This window comes from Dendronephthya gigantea, unplaced genomic scaffold (genome assembly GCF_004324835.1).
Source record: "Dendronephthya gigantea isolate DGI-Jeju-01 unplaced genomic scaffold, DenGig_1.0 000043F, whole genome shotgun sequence".
In the NCBI taxonomy this organism is placed as follows: Eukaryota; Metazoa; Cnidaria; class Anthozoa; order Malacalcyonacea; family Nephtheidae; genus Dendronephthya; species Dendronephthya gigantea.
Genome location: NW_021163053.1, coordinates 432,178 through 459,809, shown reverse-complemented (window position 1 = coordinate 459,809; position 27,632 = coordinate 432,178). Strand labels below are relative to the sequence as shown.

At 36.6% G+C, this 27,632-nt stretch overlaps 4 protein-coding genes across 6 annotated transcripts; 1 reads left to right on the top strand and 3 right to left on the bottom strand.

The window, feature by feature from the left end:
* Positions 1-429: 429 nt before the first annotated feature.
* LOC114527304 (arachidonate 5-lipoxygenase-like) lies at positions 430-8,151 on the bottom strand. Its single transcript, XM_028548964.1, has 14 exons — positions 8,070-8,151; positions 7,585-7,913; positions 6,563-6,631; positions 6,324-6,331; positions 5,022-5,522; positions 4,576-4,747; positions 4,397-4,434; positions 4,238-4,300; positions 3,769-3,973; positions 2,655-3,016; positions 2,332-2,438; positions 2,050-2,224; positions 1,457-1,663; positions 430-835 (listed from the first exon to the last, which is right to left on the bottom strand). The coding sequence occupies exons 1-14, from the start codon at positions 8,123-8,125 to the stop codon at positions 602-604; spliced, it is 2,526 nt and encodes an 841-aa protein (XP_028404765.1). The 5' UTR covers positions 8,126-8,151; the 3' UTR covers positions 430-601.
* Positions 8,152-12,767: 4,616 nt separating this feature from the next.
* On the top strand, positions 12,768-13,712 carry LOC114527179. Its single transcript, XM_028548818.1, has one exon. The coding sequence runs from the start codon at positions 12,933-12,935 to the stop codon at positions 13,608-13,610; it is 678 nt and encodes a 225-aa protein (XP_028404619.1). The 5' UTR covers positions 12,768-12,932; the 3' UTR covers positions 13,611-13,712.
* Positions 13,499-23,850, bottom strand: LOC114527178 (spindle and centriole-associated protein 1-like). Of its 3 annotated transcripts, XM_028548815.1 has the most exons (20): positions 23,781-23,850; positions 23,364-23,513; positions 23,064-23,111; positions 22,882-22,951; positions 22,612-22,712; positions 22,231-22,302; positions 21,887-22,073; positions 21,340-21,492; positions 20,873-20,933; positions 20,417-20,513; positions 20,205-20,285; positions 19,976-20,053; positions 19,800-19,892; positions 16,581-16,673; positions 16,276-16,446; positions 15,437-16,016; positions 15,158-15,359; positions 14,829-14,877; positions 14,335-14,401; positions 13,499-14,006 (listed from the first exon to the last, which is right to left on the bottom strand). In XM_028548815.1, the coding sequence occupies exons 2-19, from the start codon at positions 23,466-23,468 to the stop codon at positions 14,336-14,338; spliced, it is 2,307 nt and encodes a 768-aa protein (XP_028404616.1). In that variant the 5' UTR covers positions 23,469-23,513; positions 23,781-23,850; the 3' UTR covers positions 13,499-14,006; position 14,335. The 3 variants fall into 3 exon arrangements, with proteins under 3 accessions (XP_028404616.1, XP_028404618.1, XP_028404617.1); XM_028548817.1 differs by lacking the exon at positions 23,781-23,850 and having other exon boundaries at positions 13,499-14,401; positions 22,612-22,708; positions 23,064-23,453; XM_028548816.1 differs by lacking the exon at positions 23,781-23,850 and having other exon boundaries at positions 13,499-14,401; positions 22,612-22,708; positions 22,882-23,453.
* A 139-nt stretch (positions 23,851-23,989) lies between these two features.
* LOC114527269 (isatin hydrolase-like) lies at positions 23,990-26,789 on the bottom strand. Its single transcript, XM_028548926.1, has 2 exons — positions 25,679-26,789; positions 23,990-24,777 (listed from the first exon to the last, which is right to left on the bottom strand). The coding sequence occupies exons 1-2, from the start codon at positions 26,385-26,387 to the stop codon at positions 24,428-24,430; spliced, it is 1,059 nt and encodes a 352-aa protein (XP_028404727.1). The 5' UTR covers positions 26,388-26,789; the 3' UTR covers positions 23,990-24,427.
* Between the last annotated feature and the right edge of the window lie 843 nt (positions 26,790-27,632).

The window sequence follows — 27,632 nt, the reverse complement described above, 5'->3', positions numbered from 1 at the left end:
ACATAAATGATATCGTTATTGCATGCATGGTGGCCTGCAGATGTGTGTGATTTTATGCAGATGTGATAAAAGTAGCCTTTATCCCACAGTTATAATCCCATAAGCCTTTTTGCAATTGAGGACTTAAGCCGGAATTGCATTTTTCACGGGGTTCCCATTCAGATTTCAAAAATTATATATGTGTTAACACACTTGAAATGTCAACGCTGTCTAAACAAGAATAGCCTGAGAAATTCAGACACTATGTCATGCAGGCTCACACCTATATTTCAGGTGTCAGCCTGACATAGGGTCTGAATTTCTCAGACTAAAAAAGAAACTGCTCAATGTCAATGCAGGTTAATCGATCTGCACTATCAAAATGTTCTCAATTAAGTTTTTATTGAATAACCCTTCACAAAAAAGATCTATAACAAGACATTATTTACTTAACTACACATATAAGATAACAGCCATAAACTACTTTTAATCAATGCTGATATAAAGCGTTTCTCACACATGCACATGTTAGGCCAGTTTATTAAATCAACACAAAATTTCGCTAATCGAAATTTAACTGAACAAATTATAAGCAAAAGTCAAAGTTTCCAGACAAGCCAGGTTATGTTTGTATGCTGTTGGTTAACCATTGTGGCATAAAGTAAGGATAGACAAGTTTTCCCTCAATGTCTCTCGCGCAATTCCTTTCCGAAATTAGACCGTTTACTTCACCATGTAGTTGATCATAGTACTTCTTCACCAGTTTTTGGGCTCGCTTATCTTTCATTGTATCGCTGTAGTCGAAGATTTTATCATATCGTATTGATCCCAGTGTCATAGCAATGGAGAGTTGGTGCTGTGGTCAAGTATAAAAAGTTTTTTGCATTTATAGCTAAAGCAGCATTTTCTATTATACCAATCAATTTTTGTGTATCAAGTTTCATACACACGATTTCATAAACATACTATTGAAAAAGATATGAAAATTTTAACCATGCAATAGCGCACTCAATTTCTGTAAACCTCTATATATAAGTTATAATTATATTATTTTTCCTATTCTCACTATAATAACCTATATATTATACTGCATACGCGTATACTATACTTATTGTATTGATCTCTGATCTCTGATTTTGAACATTTTTAAAACGGATGTGACTAAGAATATTATTATCCTTTTCAATTTCATCGTGCGTGTCAATCGTCTCAGGCGTATACATGCATTTCTCACCTAGGATCTGTATCTATTGTGTACAACCATAGGCAGCCCGGTCATGCAATGCGGGCATCGTATACTATCTTATCTATATAATTACATAAGATAGTATACGCGATGCCCGCATTGACCGGGCTGCCTATGGCACAACACGATGTGAATTGATTGAAAGCTACTGCATTGTGTGTGAAAACATGCAAATGCATGATTATACTTCTTCCATGCATGTTCATTTTTCTAAAAACCATTTTTACTTACCGAAACGATGTCAGAATATGGCAAATTATCAATAGTAAAATCATTAGTGTCTGTATCATAAAGCTTAGTCGGCATGTTTGGTGTAAAAGCACCATAGTATGATATTGGATAGTTGATAGCGCTGTGCTGAATGGGGATGAACAGGATTCGTTTCACGACGTCAATAAGTTGATCAAGTCTTTTGATAATTTTTGGAAAACCTTTTAACTAAAAGTAATATATGGAAAAAGAGATAGTTATTTAGAGTATGGGCATGGTACGCAATTGCATGCATATAGAGTTGTTGAATAGAAATAATTATTATTTAGGATGCCTATGCTTTCGAATAAGCGAGGGTATGTAGTCCTAAATCGTCAGATAATTTCTACAGGTTTATTTATTAATCATATTGATAGCATAGTCAATCGGTAATCAAGAGCAGTAAAAAGTCTTCCACTGAAAACTATCCGAGAACTGAGAGAAATTCACTGTAAATCCAAAATCTAATTTAGATCCTGAAGAAATGTTTTAATCGATGCTGTTTCAAAAAGGGGACTTAATTCACTTTATGCAGGAGCGAGAAAAATCACTTTATTTCAAGTTAATAGCCATACCCTTCCCCCAGCAATGAAGCCAATTTTCTCTGATGATAACTGCATTGCAAAACTTTGTAACTCGATATCTGTTATAATAGAAGCCGGGGCTTCTAAATTGAAACTTGGGGTGATAAAAGGAATGTGCGGATTAACTTTTACAGATACATCAACTTCGACGCGTGTAGGATAATACCTGAAAAAGAACAATTTTAAATTAATTAACTTAAATTAGTTTTTTATTCAACTTAAATTTCTGAAGCAATGTTGATTACCGGAACATCTCAAAAGAAGAAAACTTACAGTTTTACGTATTCTTCAGCAAATTTTCCAATTTTGTTCCAAAGGAGCAATCCATCGTCTCTGTACGGGAAATATGGTAGTGTACTGTTGTCAATTACTCCACGTTTCTGCAAAGAAAATCAGTCATTTGCCTCAGTCCTTTGCAGTACGCACAATAGAAAATAGAAATCCGCCGACATGCAGTGACAGATTTCTTTTTCTAACTTCTTTTGATAGACCTCGGTAGAGACATTCAATTGTGCATGTTTTTATGGGGAACAAAAAACTGTTTTATTTTTCCGAGCGAGCGAGTTAAATTCAGCTTAGTATAAGACTTGATTTACCACAAGATTTCCCTCGAAATCTGTGTCTTTCCATGTCAATTCTTGGTACCCTTTATTAAGAAGATTGATTGAGCCTGTGTTGCCAATGGCGAAGAGAATATAAAGATATTCATGTTCATCGAAGAGGGCCGGAACTCCGACACTGTTAGTAACAGAAAGGTATTTGCAATGTGGGTTTAATAACTGGTACAAAGGATGCAATTTGGAGAATGTTCGATACATGATGACGCAAATTGGCTCCATAAGCAGATGAGTTTTTAAAAGATGTTTAATTATTTCTACATAGACAATGTCAGCCAGTTGAACTTCTTCTTTAGCCATCAGCCATTTCTTGCCATCGTTTGGTGTAAAGACATCCTCATCTGAATTGGGGAGAATAATATGACTCATTCATTTAATTTACAATCTTTATACTGATACACCTGGGAGCCTAATATCAGGTACGACTTCTCCAAGACGTTTAAGTATACCTACGCCCAAAAATGTGTGCTTGAACGGCGACGGTGTATACCCAGAGTCAAGTAAAAATGCAAGAAGCTCACTTGCATATTGGAAAATGTCGAAAGCATGAATATTTTGCCGCATATTCATGTCCTATTGTTCTGAACTTAGGTTTACACCACACCACACCACAAAACCATCATCAGCTATAAGTATATATTTCACAATTTAAACGCGTGCCTTAAAATCAGATTTAGTTATAAATATTATTAGATAATATAGGAGGAACGTTTATTTTAAGGTAGCTTCCATGTATTAGGTAATATATCCATGTATAGAGAGAGGTATATGAGAAAAGTATTTCTCTAATAGAGCAATAAAACATTTTCCTTGTAATCATGCAGGGGCAAATTCTGCAATTTCATTGGTTAAGAGGAATGCTGTTAATCATTAATCGCCACCTTACAGTTGTGTTCCGATCAGTCGATTTTCTAATCACTCGTAGTCGTATGATTTTGCCATTGCCATTAATAGCATTCCTATTCGTTCTATTATACCATTATATATAATTTTTCTCAAATTTTTCATATAAAAATATCAAATATATACATTATCATTGTTCTCTAGCTTTTAGTAAAATAATAACAGTTGAAAAACCCTGCATGCAAAATACCTGGACTCATATCCATCTGTATTGCCACAGGTTTTAGAGTATTTCCCTTGTCGTCTTCAGGAACTGAGGCAAACACAGTAATCGGGCTTATTGCGTCCCTCAAAGGTCTTTTGTGTGGAGAATTTGCTTCTATATTTTTTGGCATATTAGTAAGCCCTTTTAGTAAAGGATAATCCAAAACAAAAACCTTTCCGCTTTTAACCATCTTAAAATAAAAGAAAAAGCAACAATAGAGATCAGTTAAAAATGTATCATATTGCACTATAAATAACTGAAAAATAACTGGGGAAAACCCTCAAGCATGCAATTAGGTTTCTGAACACAAAATATTACAAAATATCGAGTAATTCTAAAAAGTGATGGAAAGACTATTTGAAAAACAATCTGTAAAGTATAATATAAAGAAATTGGTATAAACATGCAAAAAATAGAAGCACAATTGTACAATCTCAGGATTACTTCACCTCACCTCATTGAACGAACTACCTGAAACACTGCGCATTGCCTCGTCCCAGTGAGTCAAAAATCGAATCTGAAATTCAAAGTGAATGATTTAGGAACAATATTTTATTGACTCATTATCCACGAAAAATATTAACTTGGAAATTTGTCTATATATTTGTCATGCGAACAATTTTTCCAAACCCAGAGGCTGCATGCTTACAGCTAGGCATAGATGAAAAATCATAGGTATTCTGTGTTACAGGTAAGAAAATCTGTAACAAGATTTAAGATGAGTTAAACAGACGAAAAAAGAAGGCTAACTTTTGTCAAAACAAGCTGCAGAAAGAAACGAGCTTTTCTTACCGCCTTCACACAATTTTCTCAAAGACATTGGGTTTAATCCAGCTAATCTTTGCTGTGTGAACACGTCATCAGACTGCCATCTCTTATCCCGGGTGATATCATCAAAGATTGGATCCTCGGCCAGCGGGTAATGAATAAAATCTTTCGTTGGAAAAATACCAAACAATTTACCCTAAAAATAAAACAATATACATGGTATATCTCTTTCACTCATAATATGCCTTACACTTGCGATTTTTGCTTCGAACTTCTTCTTTTGATAGATGTGAATGAGTAATTAGTTACGAATGTTCTGATGTATATAAGAGCTCTTATTTGAACATCAGTAACTAATTCACTCGTTCACATCTACCAAAAGAAGAAAATCGCACATGAAATCACACCCTAAATAATATTTTCATGTTGCATCTGGTATAAACATCTAAGACTAAGTAAGATTTGCTTACTTGTTGCTTTGTTCTGTATTCATCAAGGAAATCCGCATATCCGTCATACGTGCTCAAATTTGGCTGGTTTCCAGGTGCAAGATAACTGCCTGATAGTTGTTTATTTCGTATGGAATTACCCAGCCACAAGAATGGCCAAGTTAGCTTAAATGGTGTTTTAATATTGTAATCTTTAAAGCCGTTAATTAAACTGTGCACAACAACTAGAGCAGACTTCTGTTTCAGAACAGGGGCCGCGATTGCTTCTATTAAATTATCAGTTTTTGTCGGGAATTCCGGTGGATTATCTAATGGTGACGTAAGTCTGTATTTCATTAGTCGGAACGCAATTTTTTTTACGCTCCAATCGAAACATTTCTTCATCATATTTTTTAATTTATTAAGCTTAATTTTAAATTTAGCAGGTTTTAACATATCAAGTGCATCTAGTATTTCGCCGGCGAGGCTGTGGTTATTAAAAAAAACCATCTGGAAGTATGTGTAAATTGTACCAACAGGACAACCTCGTTCCCAGGGCCTTTATTGAAAACGCGGAGGGGGGGAAAAGAGAAAAAGGCCCTGGCACCGGCTGATTCTAAAACCACGAATCGTGGTTTTAAATCGATAATTAAATATTCCAAGATGGCCGACCCTTCGAAGTGTTTACACCACTTACACGTGCTGCAGCGACTTCATAATGCTTTAAATATGGGAGGTTTCCCATCGTTTGTCTTAAAGCCGTTACAGATTAAATGTTTTGAGCACATACTAAACGGATTTGACGTCGTTGCTGTTTTACCAACTGGCTTTGGCAAATCTCTTCTGTTTCAACTTCTGCCAAATTTCTTGCCGACCAAAGCTGACAAAAATATCGTTATTGTTGTCTGTCCTTTAAACGCAATCATCGAGGACCAGTTAAAGGTTGCTAAGAACATCGGTATTGAGGCAGAAGTTCTCCAGCTTGTTGATCATCGTATGAAAGTAGCGGAAAGCTTGTTTAAATCGGATGACTTTCGTACAATGAGCCGCACAGTCGACATGACGTCCGAGCTGTTATCTTTTTTGGAGTTTCTGCCATTCTGGTTTTCAAAGACAGAAACTCGTAATAACTTTTTTGCACACTACAATCCCGATATTTTTTCGCTTTTCTTAGTTTTTTTCTCGACATAATTATGCAAATATTCCTTATCGCATAAATTAATTGCGTGATACAGTTGACCAATCAAATGGCTACATATGCCAGCCGGTGCCAGGGCCTTTTTCTCTTCTCCCCCCCTCCGCGTTTTCAATAAAGGCCCTGGGAACGAGGTTGCCAACAGGACACTCGTCGTCTAAAAGAACAAATAATTATTTTACTGTAATTGAGTATTATGTCTGCGCGGTTCTAGGGGCAAACAACTGATTAAAATCTGGGGTTGCATAAAATAAAAAGCACACAAATACGACATTCAGAGTTACCAAACAATTCTTTTTGTCTGTGTATTTTTAAGCAGTTAATAATTACATTTGATGCGCGATCTGTCAATTTCTACCTGCAATCAAAATGCATGCGTGGTTCCTACCTTGGCTTTCTTTTCCTGCCAATGAGAAAGCTTCTTTCATGATGTTCTTGCTCATTACATTTTCGAATACTAATGAGAAAAATAATAAAGAAAAATTTTTGAACAAGGCCTAAATGTATATACTTCTATCATGACAAAACTTCATTCACAAAAATTTAAAAAATAATTGTACATGTTATAGTTCATGCAGAAGTAAAAATTATTCATATAATAACTGCATCTAGCGAGAAGCAACAGAATCATGCACTTCATTGTAGGATGAATGTATTGATATTACAGTTTAGTTTAGGAGAGAATTGATGGGTTTCCGAAATGCGATATATATTCATGACTAATCCAGCGATGCATCATCTCGATCCTTATTTACAGTAAAATCAGTCTAAGTTGTATGCTCAACCTATACAACTAACTCAACCTAGCATACTAACTAACGTAACTACTAAACCCATTAATTGTTTCTAATCGAGGCCTCCCACGAAACCCAATATTGTACGAAAAATCGAAAATGATATAGTTGTGCGCGACCGACCCACAGATCAGTGGACTGACCCCACGCATAATTATCTGCAAAGTAATGAGTGCAATAACGATACCGATTTAGCACTTCCAAAACCTAACAAACGATCCCAAACAGAGTTTTAGGTATAGCTGTGCATTGCTGTGAAATAACTTTCCATCTGAGGCGAAAAAGGCATCCTCGATTTATCAATTTAAACGCAGCATTCCTATACCATGCTAGAGACCCAAGCAAAGTGAGTATTGTCTGTTTGCTAAATGATACACACCCCATATGAAAATCATTAAATTGTACCTGTTGTAAATGGCTAGCATGGTTGAATAAATTTTGTAATAAATGAATGTCTAAAAATATTCTCACTGATACGATAAAAGCGCATATATACAATGCATTCTAATACAATGCATATATATAAGTAATGGTCACCTGAAAATTACGCATTCGTGTTATTCACAATATAGTTAAGGCAAAGAGAAAAATTAAATATTAGTCGTATCAAAATTACATTCATTTGCTTCTTCTGGCATCGAACTCTCGTCATTCATAGCTAGATTGGCGATTTTTTCTGCATCTTTCTTGAATCCATGATATTCCGAGTCTTCTTCAAGTTCTGGTTCATCGTTCAACGCTGATTGTTCTGCAACGAGGTCGTTTAATCTTTGGAAGTATTTTTCCATATCAAGGTGTGGCACTTTTTGCACTCTATCTTTTCTTTCGTCTTGTGATCCAGCCGATGGCGTTAAGAAATGTCGTTCATCAAGCATCTCAGCCAGATTGTCAAAATATAGTCTTGCTTTTTCATGTTGAAACTCTAGTCTGTTGATGTGTTTTGCACTGCAGAATCAATTGTTCAAATCAAGAAATGACCGCACGGTTATACATGCCTGCATTAACACATTGTATAAATAAATTATGATAAAATGGTCTGAAATACAACACAGAATGAATAAAATATCGTGCACATGCATTGAATTTGGATATAATACTTACAACGTAACATGAAAAACAACGAGTTGTAAAACCAACAGAAGAAATAGTTTGGCCATTTTCTCTTGCCTGCATGTGCTCTCAACGAGATCCTGAAGTGTTGTGTGCATATGGTAGAATACCACCCAGTCTTAAAATCTAAGTTTTACAATGAATTTCCGGTCGTGCCTGTCTTAAACGATTCTGAAAAAACGCTTCGATGATGCATCTATTGTGTTTGTCGGCGTAGTGAGGAAAAAATTTGCTAACAGGGCTTCAAATTTAAAAAAATATAAGTGACTTCAATACTTCTGACTTTCTTGTGAGATTGATTTATTAAAATCCATTTTGCAGTCAAGACTTGAGAACTGAATCACATGCATGCATGGAGAAAAAATCTTTACATTACTGCATGAATTAATATAAAGTGCAAATACAATGAAATTTTAACTCTATATATAACTAACTATATTTGATAATAAGAAAGTTCTTAAAGCCTTCAGACATTATTATAGTAGAAGTTCTGGATTGTTATTACTAAAATCATAGTCATGAATTCTTGGAACATTCAGCTGCAGGATTAATTTCCGCCGCTTGAGCAGCAATATATTTTAGGCCAAGGTTTATCAATTAATGAATAAATGTACCTATTGTTGGAAAATTGACATTTTAAGGACTGTTTACACGATCCTGTTTGCACGTTTAGTTAGTTATATATAGAGTTAGAACTTTCAATGTTTTGCACTTTATATTCATGCAGTAATGTAAAGATTTTTTCTCCATGCATGTAATTCTGTTTTCAAGTCTCAACTGCAAAATGGATTTTAATAAATCAATCTGACAAGAAAGCCAAAGGTATATTTAGGTCACTTATTTTGTTTACATTTGAAGCACTGTTAGCAAATTTTTTCCTCTGGGGTCAACGCGCGCAAATTATAATACAAAAGTTTAAAATTACGGCTAGAGAAGGTCACGGTGCTTGAGATGTAAATTTAATTATTGTTTTCCATATTTGTAAGAAAATGATTTGTGCATGGGTAGAAACAAATTTCATTGCCATCATGGGTGATTTCAATATAGTTTTGAGGTTTTTGGGACACTTCTATAAAATGCTAAACGTGACCAGGATCGTATTATTAATTACGAATAAATGTACCTATTGTTGGAAATTTGACATTTTAAGGACTGTTTACACGATCCTGTTTGCACGTTTAGTTAGTTATATATAGAGTTAGAACTTTTAATGTTTTGCACTTTATATTCATGCAGTAATGTAAAGATTTTTTCTCCATGCATGTAATTCTGTTTTCAAGTCTCAACTGCAAAATGGATTTTAATAAACCAATCTGACAAGAAAGCCAAAGGTGTATTGAAATCACCTATATTGTTTACATTTGAAGCACTGTTAGCAAATTTTTTCCTCTGGGGTTGACGCGCGCAAATCATAATACAAAAGTTTAAAATTACGGCTAGAGAAGGTCACGGTGCTTGAGATGTAAATTTAATTATTGTTTTCCATATTTGTAAAGTGTAAACATAATTTATTGTTAATGAAAATGATTTGTGCATGGGTAGAAACAAATTTCATTGCCATCATGGGTGATCTCAATATAGTTTTGAGGCTCTTGGGACACTTCTGTAAAATGCTAAACGTGACCAGGGTCGTATTATTAATTACGAATAAATGTACCTATTGAGTATTGTTGGAAAATTGACATTTTAAGGACTGTTTACACGATCCTGTTTGCACGTTTAGTTAGTTATATGTATAGAGTTAGAACTTTCAATGTTTTGCACTTTATATTCATGCAGTAATGTAAAGATTTTTTCTCCATGCATGTAATTCAGTTCTCAAGTCTCAACTGCAAAATGAATTTTAATAAATCAATCTGACAAGAAAGCCAAAGGTATATTGAAGTCACTTATATTGTTTACATTTGAAGCACTGTTAATAAATTTTTTCCTCTGGGGTTGACGCGCGCAAATTATAATACAAAAGTTTAAAATTACGGCTAGAGAAGGTCACGGTGCTTGAGATGTAAATTTAATTATTGTTTTCCATATTTGTAAAGTGTAAACATAATTTATTGTTAATGAAAATGATTTGTGCATGGGTAGAAACAAATTTCATTGCCATCATGGGTGATCTCAATATAGTTTTGAGGTTATTGGGACACTTCTGTAAAATGCTAAACGTGACCAGGATCGTATTAATTTTCCATACAATAGCTATATTCATTAATTTATTCATCAATCGATCAACCTTATCCTAAAAATATTACACTCCCTTCCTTCATTAACATTTTATGTATTATTGTCCCTTTCATGTACTTTAAAAACGGTTGCATCGTTGTTGCTCCTAAATTATATGACAAAAGTTTCTAGGAAAAGCGTTCATATCAAAACATAATTTTCCCAAAGTTAATTTGAAGTTGCACGACCTTACCAAAATTTAAGAGACTGCGTTTCCACTATCTCTTGTTCGCCAGAATTAGAGTCTACCCCTCCCCCCTTACATGCAACGTGTTCCCGTGCAGAAAACGCTAAATAGGTGTATAATGTAGATATAGGGGACATAATCCTGGTTTAAACGTCTTATTTTTACGAATAAACACTATTACACAAGAGATGGGCATAAAACCTTATTATACCTACAAAATTGATAATTACTCCGGCGTCAGCGACGGAGTTGAAAATTCGCCCCGGTTTTGTTTTTTTTTTTTTCGTCGTCGCAAGTCTGTAATGGCGCGAAATATACTAGTATTTAAAATGTGTATGTGACCGTATTTATTTACGTCCCAGTCTTATCTCCGAAGAGTTGTGGTGCACAGCTTTGGCTAATTTTCCAATGCGCGATTCGATTTCGCTCGCATGATACGGCAATTCCTTCAAGAGGAGCAAATAAACCGTTCTTTTCATGCTGTTCGATTAAGTTTAGATTGAATTGGGGTAAGAATATATTTAATACATGTAGACCCGGTCCTAATTTAATAATATCGCTGCTATTTCGCCGTTTAACAAAATGATGTGGTCGTGTATGGGCGCGTTGACACGTCGCGTAGTTTGCACAGGATCGAAGATTTAATATAACTATATAAGCGCGAATTCCAAAGCAAAGTGTAAGACGAAGCGAATGTATCATGCGGTTTATTTACATTTTTGAACAATTGAACTTTTATACTGCGATGTGCTTCTGAATTTCGCCATCGAACATTTAGGTTCGCAAGGCATCTAAATGCGAATATGTATGCGAAACAATACGCGAACTGAATTTTTTATGTTCAGAAGCTCCATATTGAAGACTGGCACGTGCGCCGGAGTTAACGCCAGAACGGCGTCTTGTTATACTTAGATATTGGCACTGTAATGCTCACTCAAAAAGAGAAAATTTAATAGAACCGCTCTCAAGTGCGGCACGGCAGAAATTTCTTTGCATTTATGTAGTCTTCAAATCTGCAGAGCAAAAAGATTTATAAATGCTCAAAGAAATATTTAGCGGCAAAAACGAATCATCCGAATCTTGCACGTGTATATATTTCGCGTCGGTTGCGAGTGCCTACATGGCTGCACGTGAGTGTTTGTTCCTTCCGAGAATATCCTATACCTCGTTCTATGATCCAATGGACGTGATATGAATACGTCGCGCATGGCTGTGCTTATGAGATTATATTGCTTCATATCTAGCTGTTACTTGTTAGGCCTGGCGCACACTAGTGAACTTAGCAGACACGCATGCTGTCATTGCGAAGAGTCCTAAAGACCTAAGTTAAGCCAGTCTGCGACAGGCTTTAGTGGCTGTTTACACAAGCCCGTCGTTACCCGGGATTCAACGAAGCGTAAGATTACTTTAAGGTATTAAAATTTGTTTTTGTGAAACAAAACAAGCACATGTTATTGTCAGGACTCAGGATAACTAAACCACTGCCAAGTCTGCCATGCAGGATCATGTTATACAATCATTCCAATAAATCAAAGTCATCTCACGTTTCGTTGAATCTTGGCAATGCGCGTCATGTAAACCCCAGTAGCCCCATTAATTAATCCACTTTTCGTTAAAAATCTTTCATTTTTGCAATTTTACTAAATATGAAAAACATTAAAATCACATACACTTTGCAACCATGCCGGATATATATATATATATAGCAATTTGATTATTTATCATTTTGTTATAAACAATTTTTTGGATTTCTTTGTTTTCATTAACTTGTCATTTTATTCGTGGTATTTTATATATTTCATATTTTTTGGGACACTTTGAATAATAATGCTAAACGTGAGCAGGATCGTGTAAACAGTCCTTAAAATGTTAATTTTCCATACAATAGGTACATTCATTCATTTATTGATCAACCTTGTCCTAAAATATATTGCCACTCAAGCGGCGAAAATTGCTTCTGCGGCCGAATGTTCCAACTTCCAGGCACTCATGACGACTATGATTTTAGTAATAACAATCCAGAACTTCTACCAATAATGTCTGAAGGCTTTAAGAACTTCGACTTCGTTATTATGAAATATACCGTCAACGCGTAAGCCGTACCTGCGATTTCTTGTACGTACGTGCAAGCGGAGGCCGCGGCCTTCACTGCACAAGGCCTTCCGAACCCCGCGTATGTATGGCGCACTTGCACATTGCATGAGTATGCACATTTTAAATTATCATGATAAACGTTTTTAAATACTTTGCATAAAGTATAGCTGCAGCTGTCCTATTTTAAATAGTCACCTGCTCAGAAAACAGTCATAATAAACGAAATTGAAATTATATACATTTTATTTCGTGTTAACGCATCACTATTTTCGTCGCGTAAACGCCGAACTTTTGTGAAACGACGAAAGACGTATTTGAGGACGTTATACAAACGAATATCTCCCAATCAGAAGATGTTTACTTATCGCAATGCCTCCAGTTCTCGAAGTAATTCGGGAAAACCAAGTCTGATTGGAATGATACGGGCTCGTAAGTTGGCAATAAAGATCAAAAGACGTGCTCAGTTTCTAGTGGCTGATAGACGTCGACGTGAAAAAACCGGCAAAGCGATCCTAATTCATCATGATATACCAGGATCTTGCAGGCTTCTTGGTTTAAACACAGGTTTAAACGATGAAGGATTTTTATCATCAAGCGACGGCAGATTGTTAGTCAGCTCAAGACAGAACCTAACACACTCTAGTCGTGATATCGAACACAAGAAGGGTCCAGTTCGGGAGTACAAAATGACACCAGATCATTTCTTCCCAATGATGGCTATTGAAACAAAGATCAATGAGATTCTTGAATCTCGTTTAAAGGGAAAGAGTTATGATCCAGCTAACGGCAAAGAGATCAGTAAAGAATTGGCTGAAGAGATCAAAATGGAAGTACAGAGAAGTTATGAATTGAAAAGATATAAGTTGATTTGTATTGTTAATGTGGGCGAAATGAAATCTTCATTTTTAGGCAGTGCTCGCTTCGGTAGCCGTTGTCTGTGGAATACATTGTATGATAACTTCGCATCTTCATGCTATCAAAACAGTGAACTGTTTGCCGTGGCAACGTTATATGCACTGTATTATGACTAACTGACTTTTTAGGTTTTCATGTTGTACTTGCATATAACTGTATAAGCACTTTCGTATATAGCATTATCCATATATTATCATAAAAAATATCTTTTAAACTCAGTCGTGTTTTATTTTTTTATGCGAGGCTGGGAAATAAATTATAGATCATGTAGTCCAGCATTGCTTCCCCCAAAGAGTATTGCACAGATTAGTCGTAATTCGACTAGAACGACTAGAAAAATTTTGGTTGATATGTGCATATCTTTTGTCTCAGATTTTTTGAGCTGCATGGCTAAGAGCTCATTACATAGGATTGTCAATGAATAAGTCTATTCAATGTTTTCCCAATTCATTTTCAAGGCGAACTCGCAAAAAAACTGTCTGCTTCCATGGTTACTGCTCGGGAACATTGAACTATAAATAAATTAATAAAACTGGATTGCGCAACCGAGAAACACGGAAATTGACAACTACGATTCTTGAAATTTAGGAAGGTTTGAATCTCAAAGGAAATATATAAGCATGCTCATTTAAAATTTTAGAACAGTCTCTTTGGAATGCCTCGTAGTGTAAACACACGTGTCTGAGGTCAAACATTCCAATCTTGAACTCAAATTTGGACCCGAATCCTAGGCTAGTCGCTTCGGCAAGTCTTCATCTATACATCTATCAGGTATCGCTAATATTTAGTGGTTATAATCCAATCAAATGTTGATGAAAGATCAGAATTTCAAAAAATTACTTCACGTTTTTCTCGAGTCAACATGGGACGATAATGCAAACCATCCATTGCCACTAATATCGGGTTTCTAAAAACCAAAAACCCTGCATTTTAATTTTCTCACGAAGATATATATTTTTGGGCCCACAAAATAAAAACGACAAATCTTTGATAGTAAAATATACATTATTTGTATATTGGGAGAGACGTGCTTGTTTTGACAATCTTCGAGGCATTTATTGCTATAGCATTGGCTTGATACTCTCGGAATGGATTTTTAGATTCTAATCTTGCAAAGATTTACTTTTCACAGAAAGTTCGGAGCGGGGTGATTCGGGTCTACGAAATATTTGCAGCAGCTAGTGTGGTTTCATATTATAGAAGATAAAAGCCCAGGATTCACGCGAAAATGCATTTTGTAGGTTTTGAAATAACTAGAATTTCGTGTGTATTATACTGTCAAAAATAGCTAATGAAAGAATTTTTTACAACATATAGATTATGGTATCACTTACTTGTTTTACAGCTGGCTTGGCGAAGTTTGTCGTATCATGTTTTGGAGTTCTAAAAATAAAAAAGTGAATAAGTCTTTAGCTTCAACGAACTTATTCGGGCGAATTTCTACAAGACCTTTTTGACAGAATAAATATGGCAATATTTCGCTAGCGAACCATTTCTCTGCAAGTGGAAATCCAGCCTTGAATGAGACCATGCAGATGTCAGTGTCACCTATATTATCTGTATACTATTTCAGAATAAGTTGGGAACGCGAACGAAGCAATTTAACGGCTGATGAGATGCGGCTGAATTAAATCACTACTTTTGAGCACGTTAATTCTCACACCTTTTGTCATAATCCTGCTGCCACATTGAAGGCAACCTGACAACGACTTTTTCTTGCCCAGGTCTGTCGGATAAGAGTTTTCCATCAAACAATACCGGAGAAATGTCAGGTGATACATTTGACTGTCTGCGGAAGTTTACACCGGTACTACCATCATCTTTTTGTGACTCCTTGTGAAGTTCTTCCCTTGGAAAATTCTTATCTGCGGTGGACAAAGTCTTAGATGAAGGACACTTCACTGTAAGTATCGCAAAGGCAAGATAAACAGAGTGCTTTTACCTTGTCTTCCACGCCGGTGAGGTGAAGTTGTTTGGTTTCGACTAATAAACACGCTCGTTCGCTCTAAGTCATTATCACTGGCAGAAGGTGAGGTTCTATCATTCCCTGACGTGTTTGTTACGACAGGATTGTAATATGTGAACACTTCTGATGTATTCAGCGTTGTACCTTCTGGCATCGTTAATTCACCACGTGATGTAGTTCCAGAATGTGATTGGTGATTTAGCTGGAAGGTCTCGGCACTGTGTTTGGCTACTGTGTCGATATTATGAAGTGTTTGGTTATGCACGGGAGAATTGTGATGCTCCCTCACAGGATGATGCGAGTAATGATTTCCAAAAGCATCAGTTATTCTTGTCTTCTGTTGTTTAGTAAACTGCGGAATTCTGTTAAGCTCAGGGGCCTGATTGTTACAATAATCACTAGCGTTTGAGCTTATATTACCCAAAGGAGGTGATACAGGTTTACTTTGAAGAGAGGTTCTTGCCGCTAATTCGTCAGATGTGGTTGTGCCTGCTGCTGTTGATTCACTGGACTTAACACAACCGTTCACGTTTTTGCCAGTTGTTTGTTCCGACATCTAAATATGTAAAATATAGAGGGCAGAGAATTATTATGTATACCGAAAGGCTTCTCCATAAGGGTGAACATCAATTTGAAATACCTTCAAAAAATAGGAATAAAATACATCGCGCTAAACCTATGATTTAGGTATCGCAGATTTGACTGTTTTAACTGCACAATATTTAGCAGATCTTCGTGATCCTATTTCGGTAAAGTACCACTAAAACTGGAAGTATTAGTATAGTATGGCAGTTGTACTTCTATTACAACATTACCGTGACCACATCATCGTTAGATCTTGCACCAGGAATTTCATGATCAGTATGCAATGCTTCGTGCGAATAACCAGTTTGCGAAGTATCTTTATTTTGATCAAAAAGAGAACCCATGACACCTGGGGATATCTCGTCGTGATCATCGTTCTTTCGTTCATCACACAGTTCGGGCTAAAATGAAGAAACCAGTCAATAAAAATGATGAAGAAACCATGCAGTCATTGAAAATTTCTGGACTTCTCGTCATCATGCGCTCATTCTTAAAACTGCAAAAAAATAAAAAGAATTAGTGACACAATCAAAACCTTGAATGATTTCATTTGGTTTTTAGTATCCTCCTGCGATGTTTCCAATACTTGATAAAGTTTTCGATTTTCTTCTTGTATACAAATAACCTCCTACCAAGAATGCGGAACAAATATATATTGTTATAAATTTCACACACAATTAATATACGACCGCGGCGGTATAAAAAGGTTAAACTAGATGGATGTTTTTCTTGTTCCAAGGACGGTCAATATAATCGGAATATGTTGGCATACAATACGTGGGTAAGTTAGTGTCTCTTGTACGGGATATAACAAGCACCTCTAAATCACTTCTGTACTTGAAATGATCAGGTCTATCAAACCATCATCGCGCGTGAAGATGAATATAAAAAATAATATAAACATTTGACTTCAACTCATTTTGAAAACATTATTTATGTAAAAACGAAACTAATATAAACTAATCTATTACAAAAATATCAAATAATAGAGAAGTTATTCACAGCAATTAGTATGCAAGTGCAGTCGAATCATGCACCAAAGAATGGTAGTGTTTCATACAAGCCGTATTTCAGTTATTGCTGCATTAGCATATACATGCATGGTCTTTTACGTAGATTTTCGCTGCAGTAAGTACTTGATTTAATTTGGAGCTTAACAAACATATTTTTTACATATTTTTATACGTTGTTTACATTCAAATAATTCTACGAAATCTGAAATCTAGTTATGCGTAAGTGTATCGTGCACCGTGCTGTTGTACAGGCTGGTGATTGACATACATGTTGCTAAAATCCAACACGGATGGTTTTAGAGAATTCGCTTGACCATGCAAGAATAAGCAAGGATAATTCACGATATTTCCTTTTATCTCCTTCAAACTGTCCAGAAGCAAAGGAGTATCTTTATGACGACGCTTCAACGCTTCAGAATCTTCAGTATTCTTCTCTCCATGTGACCAACCTGCACCAAATTCATTTTTGAAAATAATTGTATTCGATTCTGCGCGAGTATACACACCAAAAATAAAACTCTTGTCCAGAGGATCACTCACATCAAATTCACCTTCGCCGGTCTCGAGCAATCCTAAATGCTCTCTCAGGAGATCACACCTCAAGCTATGAGCAAACTTTCCCATCTTGTATTCAACACCGTTCATTCTACCGTCAATAAATTCCATATCTTCTATCACAACTGCGACTTCGGAATCTCGATCCCCTAGCATACTGCGATCATTGATATTCGCTGATCCAATGATTGCGAAACGATCATCGACAATCATAATCTTACTATGGACATACACAATCTCAGTGACAAAATGATCTCCAATCAGATCATACGTACGTAAGCTGAACACTGAAAAGTACTCCATTGCAGCTTCTTTTGAAATATTTTCCTTCTCAAGCTTACTAAACAACGAGTCTTTTCCTTGGTAGATGGTCGCCTGGTTCCAAAACGTTACTGCTTGTAGAGCATCACTATTCCAATCAGTGCCGTCCAGAGTGCCGCCAATCTCAGGTTTCAAAGGAGTGATGACCATGACATGAAAATCTTCATTGGCTTTGTGAGCGCGGACAATTCTTTCAACTAACGCTCCTTGGATCTTGTTTTGAACACTACGCCAGAAACCTTCTTGAGACGAAATAAAAAACTGACTTTCAATGTAAATGAAATGTTTGGCTTTCTTTATCGCATCTATATATGCATTGTAAATGGAGGCTTCGCGTTTTTGACCAGCAGACCATTCACTCACGGATCGCAGAAATTGAATCTTCACATTAAATCTTTTGCCATCCGACACAATTTTTTCTACTTTGCTGATCCTCTTGCTCGGAAGAAGCTTTTTAACCAGATTGGTGTTTTGAAAGTACTGACGAAACGAGTCCCAATACGTCTGCCACCAAGAATTGATTAAAGTATTATATCTGTCGTTGAAATGTTTCACAGCATCTTGTACAGCATCGCCAGTGAATGCACAGCTCACATCATGCCAAGGCATGCGAGGAACGTGATATCTTTCAACTCCTTCGTAACCTTCTAAGAGGTTATCCCAGTCCGTTCGCTTCTCCTTGTTATAAAACGTATTTCTGTAATCTTTCCCAATCCAACGAGCACAATTTTCATGACTTTCACCCGGGGGGGACTCGTTTTCATCCACAGCAGCAGAATGAACGAGAAAATGATCCATTAATTCATGTTTACGCGTATCCCAACGGCCATAACACAGATCAATACCACCGACAAATGCAATACTTTGATCAACAATCACAATCTTTTCATGATGACTCCACCGGAATAAATTTCGCGCTCCGGAAACGCTGTCGGGATGACGATAGACAAAAATATTTTCATGTTTAGCGAACAGATCAACAACGTGATCACTTCCGAGATCAAAAACCTTTTTCATTTCCCAGTATAATAAGATATAAACTTTAACTTTCGCTTCAGCTTTTCTTAACAGCATCTTGTCCAGACGCCAGTACATATCATCAACTCCGGAATCAGGTCTTTTCATGAAAATTTCAGGATTCATTTGCCAGTCGGTGATTAAAATTTCTGACTCGGCTTGCTCAATGGCGTCTGCTACGGCAGACATGTAATCTTTCCCGTCAACATACCACGCGGCTTGGCTATTTTCACGGATAGGAGCAAATGAGCCATAGCGATTGGGCTCTTCATAGCCATAATAGGCTATCATCATGATCAACATAAAAAGACATATTAGCTCGAACATATTTGAATCACTTTGCTCTCTACTCCACTGTGTGACTGTTTTGGTCTTAATGCATGTAAAATAAAATTTATACAAATATTCCGACGTCATACCAAATTTCCTTGCACTGCATGTGACTTTTCCTCATAACTGAATTTCATTGGAAAAATCATAAATTATACTTCAAGGAATGCATTTCGAAAGTATAAAAAGTGACGGAACTGAATCCGGTTTTAAACTTTCGACATAACTGCATGTTCGTATACACGGCGTCGACATTATTAACACGGTCCCTTCCTCCTAAATTTTTAAACTCAATTTTTGAACTCCTTGAATTGTACTCATGAGAATAAAACAGAATAAAGGCGAAATTCAAAATTATAGATGCGCTACTACTGCAAGTGGCTACAGTATATCAGTGTAATTACGTGCATTTTTATTAATGAGAGTAAACTAGAAAGTGTGCGAAAAATTACATGGTTCCTGCAATTCGAGCAAACTGCATGTATGGCACTGTAATAACAAGTTGACAATGAACTTACATTCGTCAGCGCATCGATCAATATTTGCTGCTGTTGCAGGGTAAGGAATATCTCCTGTTTCCAAGTCATATCCAGTTTCCGTCGGTTCTCACACTGCAGAAACACAATTTAGACAATTGCTATCTCAGAAAAAGTCTTATTTATCCCAGTAAGTTTGAGGTTGTACTTCAACTTACATCTCTTAAGTATCCAACTAGTTTTGTAACAGCATGCAAGATAGATACTGTGAAACCACCAAACGATTCTTTTCCATTCTGAAACCAAATAAAGCAAAAATTAAGAGAAAAACGCTCATGTTCCTCTTCCTATAACATAGAATTCTATAGCATGAAGACCTTTTGTGAAGTGTTACTGTGGATGCAGGTGCCCTGCTGAGAAAACTGAGAGTATATATTTTAAACTCACCTTTACGAAAGGCAACGAGGTTTCCTCTCTACCGGTTTCTTGTTCAAACAATCTTACCTCTTCTTCAAGATTATCAACCATCTATATGCAATATAAAATAAAAAAATACTTTGACAGGCTGCAATCGAAAGTGGAACCCAATCTCATATGTACAATACCATCTTAAAATGGTTCAATGACTTGGTACAAGATACGTTACTGCATGTACATACTTCACGTAAATCATGGAGTCCCTTTAGAGCTGGAGGCATTGAAGAAGCGGTAGTGTTTGGAACTGGGTCTTCTGGAACTGGGTGATATTCACTGCTGCTGTATTTTCGAGAAAAAAATATTTAAAATGCTATTTTTAACTGTTGTCGTTTGCATGTGAACAAAAGGGTGTTGTTTTACAAAAGGTTGAAGAACGCACGGCCTGTGATGGACAGTTGGTGCAATAGATATTAATTAACTCCTACTGTACATGTATAATTATTCTGGGTATATCTCGTTCAACAGACTATCGGTAAAGGAGAAATATTTTGAAAGAAGAATATTTTAACGAGAAATTATCCAATATATTTTTAGACGAGACCAGACAAAAACATACAAGCACTTTCCTTCGGCAGGAACTAACACATGCAACATGCACGCATGGTTATAACTTTATAAATAACTTAGGTTCAAATTACATTTTTCGTTCATGAAATACTTTTTCTTTAGTTGGTGAATTCTCTGTGTTTTTTTGATTTCCTTTATAAAAAAAGAAAAAAATGAGTGATAAATTATAACAATCTCTTATTTTGTTTAAACATGTAAAAGTTCACAACCCGTGCATATATTCGGGTTAAAACGTAGATGTGCTTATATACCAGGTATTGTCAATTATCTGTATATCGCGTTAAAACACGCCTCGATCGTAATAAAAATAGATACAGTGCAAATATTTTAACAACATTTGGTAGACTAGATGTTGATTTTATACACTTTCAAAAGGGGAATGCGGTGGAGGCCTGATGCAAGTTACACGAAAATACTGCTATACTAGGAAGTTTTCTACAACCAAAATCTCAAAATGAAGCACTCATTGGAAATTTCTGGAGAAAATCGATCTCAGTCTTCAAATGTCGCGGAATTTACAAAAATCGGTTAAAGAGACCTTCGTTCTGGGCGAGACCAGGAGCAGCAGCAAGTATGCTTGGACTCGTGGAGAGTTTGCCAGAGTTTGGTGGTGCTTGAGACGTGATGGCGAGATTCTGAGGCGCAGGGTGAAAAGAATCACTGGAAAAATCTCCGTGATTGTTGTTTTTATCTATGAAACAAAACATGCATTCCCAGGTAAAACTAAAAGAACTAAAGCAATGGTTTGCTTTTATGACAGCCCATGTAAGGTAATGAAAGAATGTACATTGATAAAAAAGTTCGGGCTGAGGGGAGGAGGGACAGTGACAAACGGGAACTTTCTTCAATAGTTTATAATAACAACGAGGTAATGCCAAAACCCAAGAGAACACGTTCGGCGCTGGAAAGAGGGCATAAATTTATTATGGTTTTTGTAGAGAAGCGGGAAGAGGAGGGACGCTATGATGCAATGCCTCCTCTATTTCGTGGCCCTTGGCTAAACAAGTATTTCTACTCTCAGTGTACAGTACTAAAACGTAAATATATATTAGAACGTAAATATATATTAAAAAAAGAGATCCTACCAGTAGTTTGGTGAAGCACAGATACGTCATTTAAGGGCGTTCCTCCCATGATTGTATCACTCAAAATATCCAGTTTAGAAGCTCCAACGGATGGTTCTTTCATAAATGCCTGTTTTTTCACCGTTTCTAAATCAGTGTTTCTCTTGAGCCCTGGGGCACAAGTAATATTCGGGAATCCTCTGTATTTCTAAATGGAAATATTATCTAAGGTGAAACATATAAGGTGAAAAAATCTCTCTCGACATTTTGAACCAAGTGCCTTTGTCATGAGTTACAGTTTGAGTCAGTTGTTCAACCAAAACGACAGACTACACCTTTGTGATATACGTTTAGCAACAACAAACCTTTGGATCATCTCCAAATAAATCAGGAACAGCAGATATTTTTTTGTCACTGTATGTTAGAGCTTCCTGCAACTGATATAGCATTTGATCAGCATAATTAACATCGGGGTTATTTATTAGATAGTTGGTATATACTTAGTGTATATGTAGTTAGTATACATATATACATATAACTACTAACTATACAGATACATACTGGCCAACACAGCTAAATACTAGAATACCAACTGATGTGTAATACAGGTGTATACATGATACAATCATGCTAAATGCTGTATGATAGTTTTTATTGAGATGGCTGGAAATTTTGTATATAAACTCCTCCACTCAAACATCAGATCCCATTTGGAAAATGTACTTGCCACAAATATATTGACTCACCTTCTCATTAGTATTCATAAGTTCTCTTAACACAGAGTAGCGCACATCTCTCGTCTTCTCCGGAGTTCTGAATGATCCAAGCGATGTTTTAAGTTCACTTCCTTGTATAGAAAAACATGTAATAACTGCTTCTGTCATCATATAAACCATGCAGTTTCCTTGCAGGAGTAGCCATGCATTTTTGGTATTATACTTTAATCTGAGCATGCAATTCAGATGAACTATTATACTAATTTACAAAGGTTAATGATGCAAACTGGCAAAACCCACCAATTGTATCACAACCATTTGGCGACTGTGCAGATCTTTGCACTGGTTGATGAAGTTCATGTCTTCTTCTCTATTAAAGGTATAACCACAAGATTTGTTTTCTTTTCATTTCTAGGTTGTTGCTTTAGTTATATGTAGTAACATTTGCATAAAAACTTCAACATTTTATTGCAGTTACATACCAATTCCTCTTTTGTTGGCTTGTGAACTAATAAATTTGATATGGTGCCCTAAAACATGGCATGTGACCAACACAACAATTAAATGTCAGTTGTTCACCCTCAATTGTTTGTGAATAATACTCACTTTAATATCTAACGCCTGAAGGCTTTTATAGACATGCAGTGAGACTTCTCAGGTCAGAACCACTGGCACTGGTCAGAACTCAGAAGGAGCAGGCTGCAGGCCGAGCAGCAGACAGGAAGAGTTGCCCCAGGAGAAAAGATCGTCGTTTTTTAATTGTTTTTAGCTTATATACTTACGTCCCATGGCGGAATTTTTTTCTTTCTTTGGCCTTTTATACTAGACTTCTGGCCAGAACTGTTTGTTTTCCTTGAACGTCTGGATAAATAACCTCGACTGGCCATTTTGAAAATTGAATTTTCCCGCGTTTAAATAGGTCAGCACCAAAGCTTCGTTAGAAGATCGATACTTCATGATAGAGCATGATAGGCAATACAAATAACGATCACATTTCAAAATAGCACACACTAAATAATGACTTAAAAAGTCATATTAAAAAGAAAAGCTTGCTCTTTTGAAATGAGGGCACATCACGCGCAGGAGCATAGTGCCCAAGTGGTATCACGGATTCGCTGTTCTTGGCCGAAGTTATTTCATTATAGCCCAAATAATACACTTCAAATCTTTTACCTTGCAATACACTTCAAATCTTTTACCTTGCAATACACTTCAACTCTTTTACCGCATTCATGATTCATTATTTAGCTTTTGCCCGCTAGAGTGACTTCTCAGAAAGGTCCTGACTTTATAGTCTTCAATAGCTCCAAATCATTGACAATGTTTTTTTCCCGTTAACCTGTTGTGATTCTTGCTGTGAATAATATATGGCGATGAGCTTAGGGTTTATGACAAATTTCAAAACAACTTATTCTAATGTCAATTCAAACTATATTTGGATGTTAATTTAAGGTTAAAAAACGTATAAAGAACGCATTTTTTTCACATTTTCCCGAATGCTGAAGGTCGTTTGAGGTTCGTTTAATAATAGTACTCCAATTGAATTCAACTTTCCACTTTCCAAACAAACTGTACTTTATAGTTTCGCACGTGATTATTCCATTCCATGCATTCACAAGTAAATGCGCATTACTTTTATTATAATTACAAATAAATTCCCCCCCCCAAAAATATACGGATTAAATAATTTTGTTTAGTAACTAACTATGGTGCACAATCAATAAAGACAATACTCTGTTTTATCAATAAAGACGATATATGTTTCCAATGGGCGTTTCCAATGTAATGTTCGTCCATAAAACTAAGTCAGGGAATAAAAGTATAAAACTGTGGGAGAAGAAGCTTACTAAACAGCTAACATTCCCAGGGTTACGAGCACAACTACGAACAGACCAGATGACCAAATATTTCCCACTCCATTTGGTTCGTTCGACTTCTTTTTGATTGTTGCCAAGATCCTCACAGGCGCTCCGCTGCCACGCCCAATCTTCATTGGCAATGCATAGACAATTGCTCCAGTTACTGGCAACTGATCTAAGTTAGCGACGTTCTCAAGACCGTAAATATTTTTTGCATACAGAATCTGATGGGTCGGATATGACGTGGCTTTTCCGTAATCTATAGACGGAGTATCGATACCAACCGCTTTGATGTTACGGTCGTTAACCAACCACGTTGCAGCATCTTTGTGGATACCTAGGAACAATCATTCGAGCTTTAAAACACATCTTGTGTAAGAATAAATGTTTGGATACTTGGGCCACTCAATTGCAGTGCTCTCACAATCTTATTAAAATATGCATACTTTTATTGTGGGAGAGGTTGTTTTGAATGACTTGAGACAAAGAATATTTGAAAAGAATATTCCTCCCTCCGGTCACTTTTCTAAGGGGATTTTCTTAGAAGTAAGAACGCTGAAGTCAAGTGTTAGTCTCCTAAAGGCTAACCCGCGTGCGTCAGCTCATACAGCGTTTGAAATTTAAACTTCTCGACATGATAACCTCTGCATATCTTTCCGCCGTTTAAAAAGGTAAATGTCCATTTAATAATTCAGTGAAATTTAATAATTCAATAATTCGAGATAAAAAAGATAAAAATTTCCTGAGATACAAAAGTGTTTGTTATTATAAAATTTATAATTAATCTACAAAACCGACCTCCTTTGTGCGTTCATATTAATTACGCTCAGCTAGTACAGACCAGTCTGCCCCCGAAAAAACAATTACCTAGTAACGCTAAGCTATCAGTTCTTGGGAAAAATTTCCGACTAAAATTCGTCTTGTGAGTCAGAAAGCCCACGAGATATCTTGAAATTGTTAAGAGTGACAATTGTGCGTGCAGCGTCCTCAGGGTGTATTAATTTAATATTTCTGAATATTTAGTGGTTCTGTTTTATGTAAGGTCAAACCACTTCACTCAAGAATACGTTTCTGAGTCCTAACCTCTAACAATCTGAAATAGGATTACCTAAGTAACCTCAGGCAAAAAAAAGGTGTAGTATGTGGTATAACAACTGCCTAAAATGGACAAAACACTTCTCGACGTTTCGACCTGAGGGCCTTCGTCAGGAGAGTTAGTATGGCTATACTGTATATACCTGGGAAACGATAAAGCGAAGTATTCTTAGTATTTGTGCCAAAATATTTCTCATAGTTCGTCCAATATTTCCCCCAACCAGTGAAGACAAACAGAATGCTGCCGACTGGAATAGTTCCATGTTCCCTTTCCCATTTTCGTAAATCATCTACAGTGACTTCCGCGTTGCGGTCTTTGGCTGCTTTCGCGGAGATATTTACAACGACAGCATCGCCAACAAGATTTTCAGCTGGAATTTCATCTACTGACCATTTTCCTTCAGCGAAGTGAACCGGTGAGTCTAAGTGAGTGCCAGCGTGCTCAGAAGAGCTATAATCATAACCTGTGTAATAAGGAACAAGCGTTACATTGTTGGCTTTTAATGGACCTTCAAAAACAAGCTCGTGCTGAAATCTTGTGGTGTCTCCCCAGGACATAGTTTCATTGTTGAAGACATAACTCAGGTCAATCCAATCACATTTAGCGAGGTAAAGAAACCCCCAAACGTACAGCAGCCTGAAAATTGTTGTTGATGAAGACATTGTGAAATACAAAACGCCGGTCACTTGGCACTGCGACACAGCGAATGTGCTTACCGTACTGACACTGAGTGACTGAGATGGACGGCTCCCAGGACTCGCCGCAAGGTTTCCACACAACCTTGTACCCAGGGTCTTTTTACCTCCCCATATAACAGAACATGCACAATTTCTTATACACGCGACATGCATTTAATAGATACTCAATAACAATATTTATGAGTTTCGGTCTTGTTGTCTGTCTAAACAAAGTCCTCATTCTTGTTGTTTACTTTGGGTTTTGTAGATTTTTGCTTTGAACTCGACATCCAACCTGTGACACGCGGGTGGAAAACATGTAGGTGTATTGCGGGATCAAATAACTTCAGCGTTATATTTTAATTAACGGATGAATATTTTTGCGTTTTCAAATTGTTCCGGCATCGTGTAGACAAGGCCTTATTCATCGCTTACCCGCCAGTTGTAATATGTATGATAACGACAAGCAACGACAAAAGATCAATAAGGAATTAGCTTTGAATTAGAATATATTAAGTACTCTCGTCACAGCTTATTTGCATATGATTAATCCTCATAGGAGGATGGCAACGACAAAAGAGAGAAACAAAGAACTTTTGAGAAAAAGCATAAAATATTCCTTTTAAAAACAGATCTCTCCCCGCCAGTTGGTTGCCAGCTGCAAGGAAATTTCCACGTACCCAGGGTAATTTCCTATACCGTATTTACTTGTTTGAGCGCCACCCCCGAAGTCCTCGGATAACTGTTTCATATTCTACTTTAAAATTCATTTTGAACTCTACAGGCAAAGCCCTTGCCATTTTTTTTTGCTTTTGTGTTGTCTAAGTCGCTGGGCCGCTTTGTCGGCATTGTTAGCATTGTTAGGCATGTTATATCCCACCTCCGCATTAACACATTCATATCAATCTTTTTTAATGGTGTCAATTCCTCTAACCCACATGCCGCTTGGCTATCCCAGCGTCAAATGTGCCATCGCGAAGGCGAAAATTTGCGGGAAATATTGAAGTATTTAGAGTTTGTGGTAGAAGTCACTCTTGAAACTACTTTAATCAAACTCTTAAAACCCTTTTACTCTTAAAACGACAGGCCATGAAAAAGCAAGAGTATCCGTCTGTCGAGACTCCAGCTGCTAAAGCAGATGGAACCAAGCTAAAACCTAAGGTGGTTTTCAAAGGGGCAAAACGAGAAGTTGCTGCACGGAGTCAAGAGTTCAAACATAAAGCAACTTCAGACAACTTCGTTGCAACTTCAGACAACGCTTGGATGAACAGCGAATTGACACAAGTTTGGATCAACTCTGTCCTTGGAGCATTCTCATTCAACCGCAGATTGTTAGCTTGGGACTCCTACGAATGTCATATCGAAGATAGCGCTAATGAGTCACTGAAAGCAAAGAAAGTCGATCGTGTAATTGTTCCC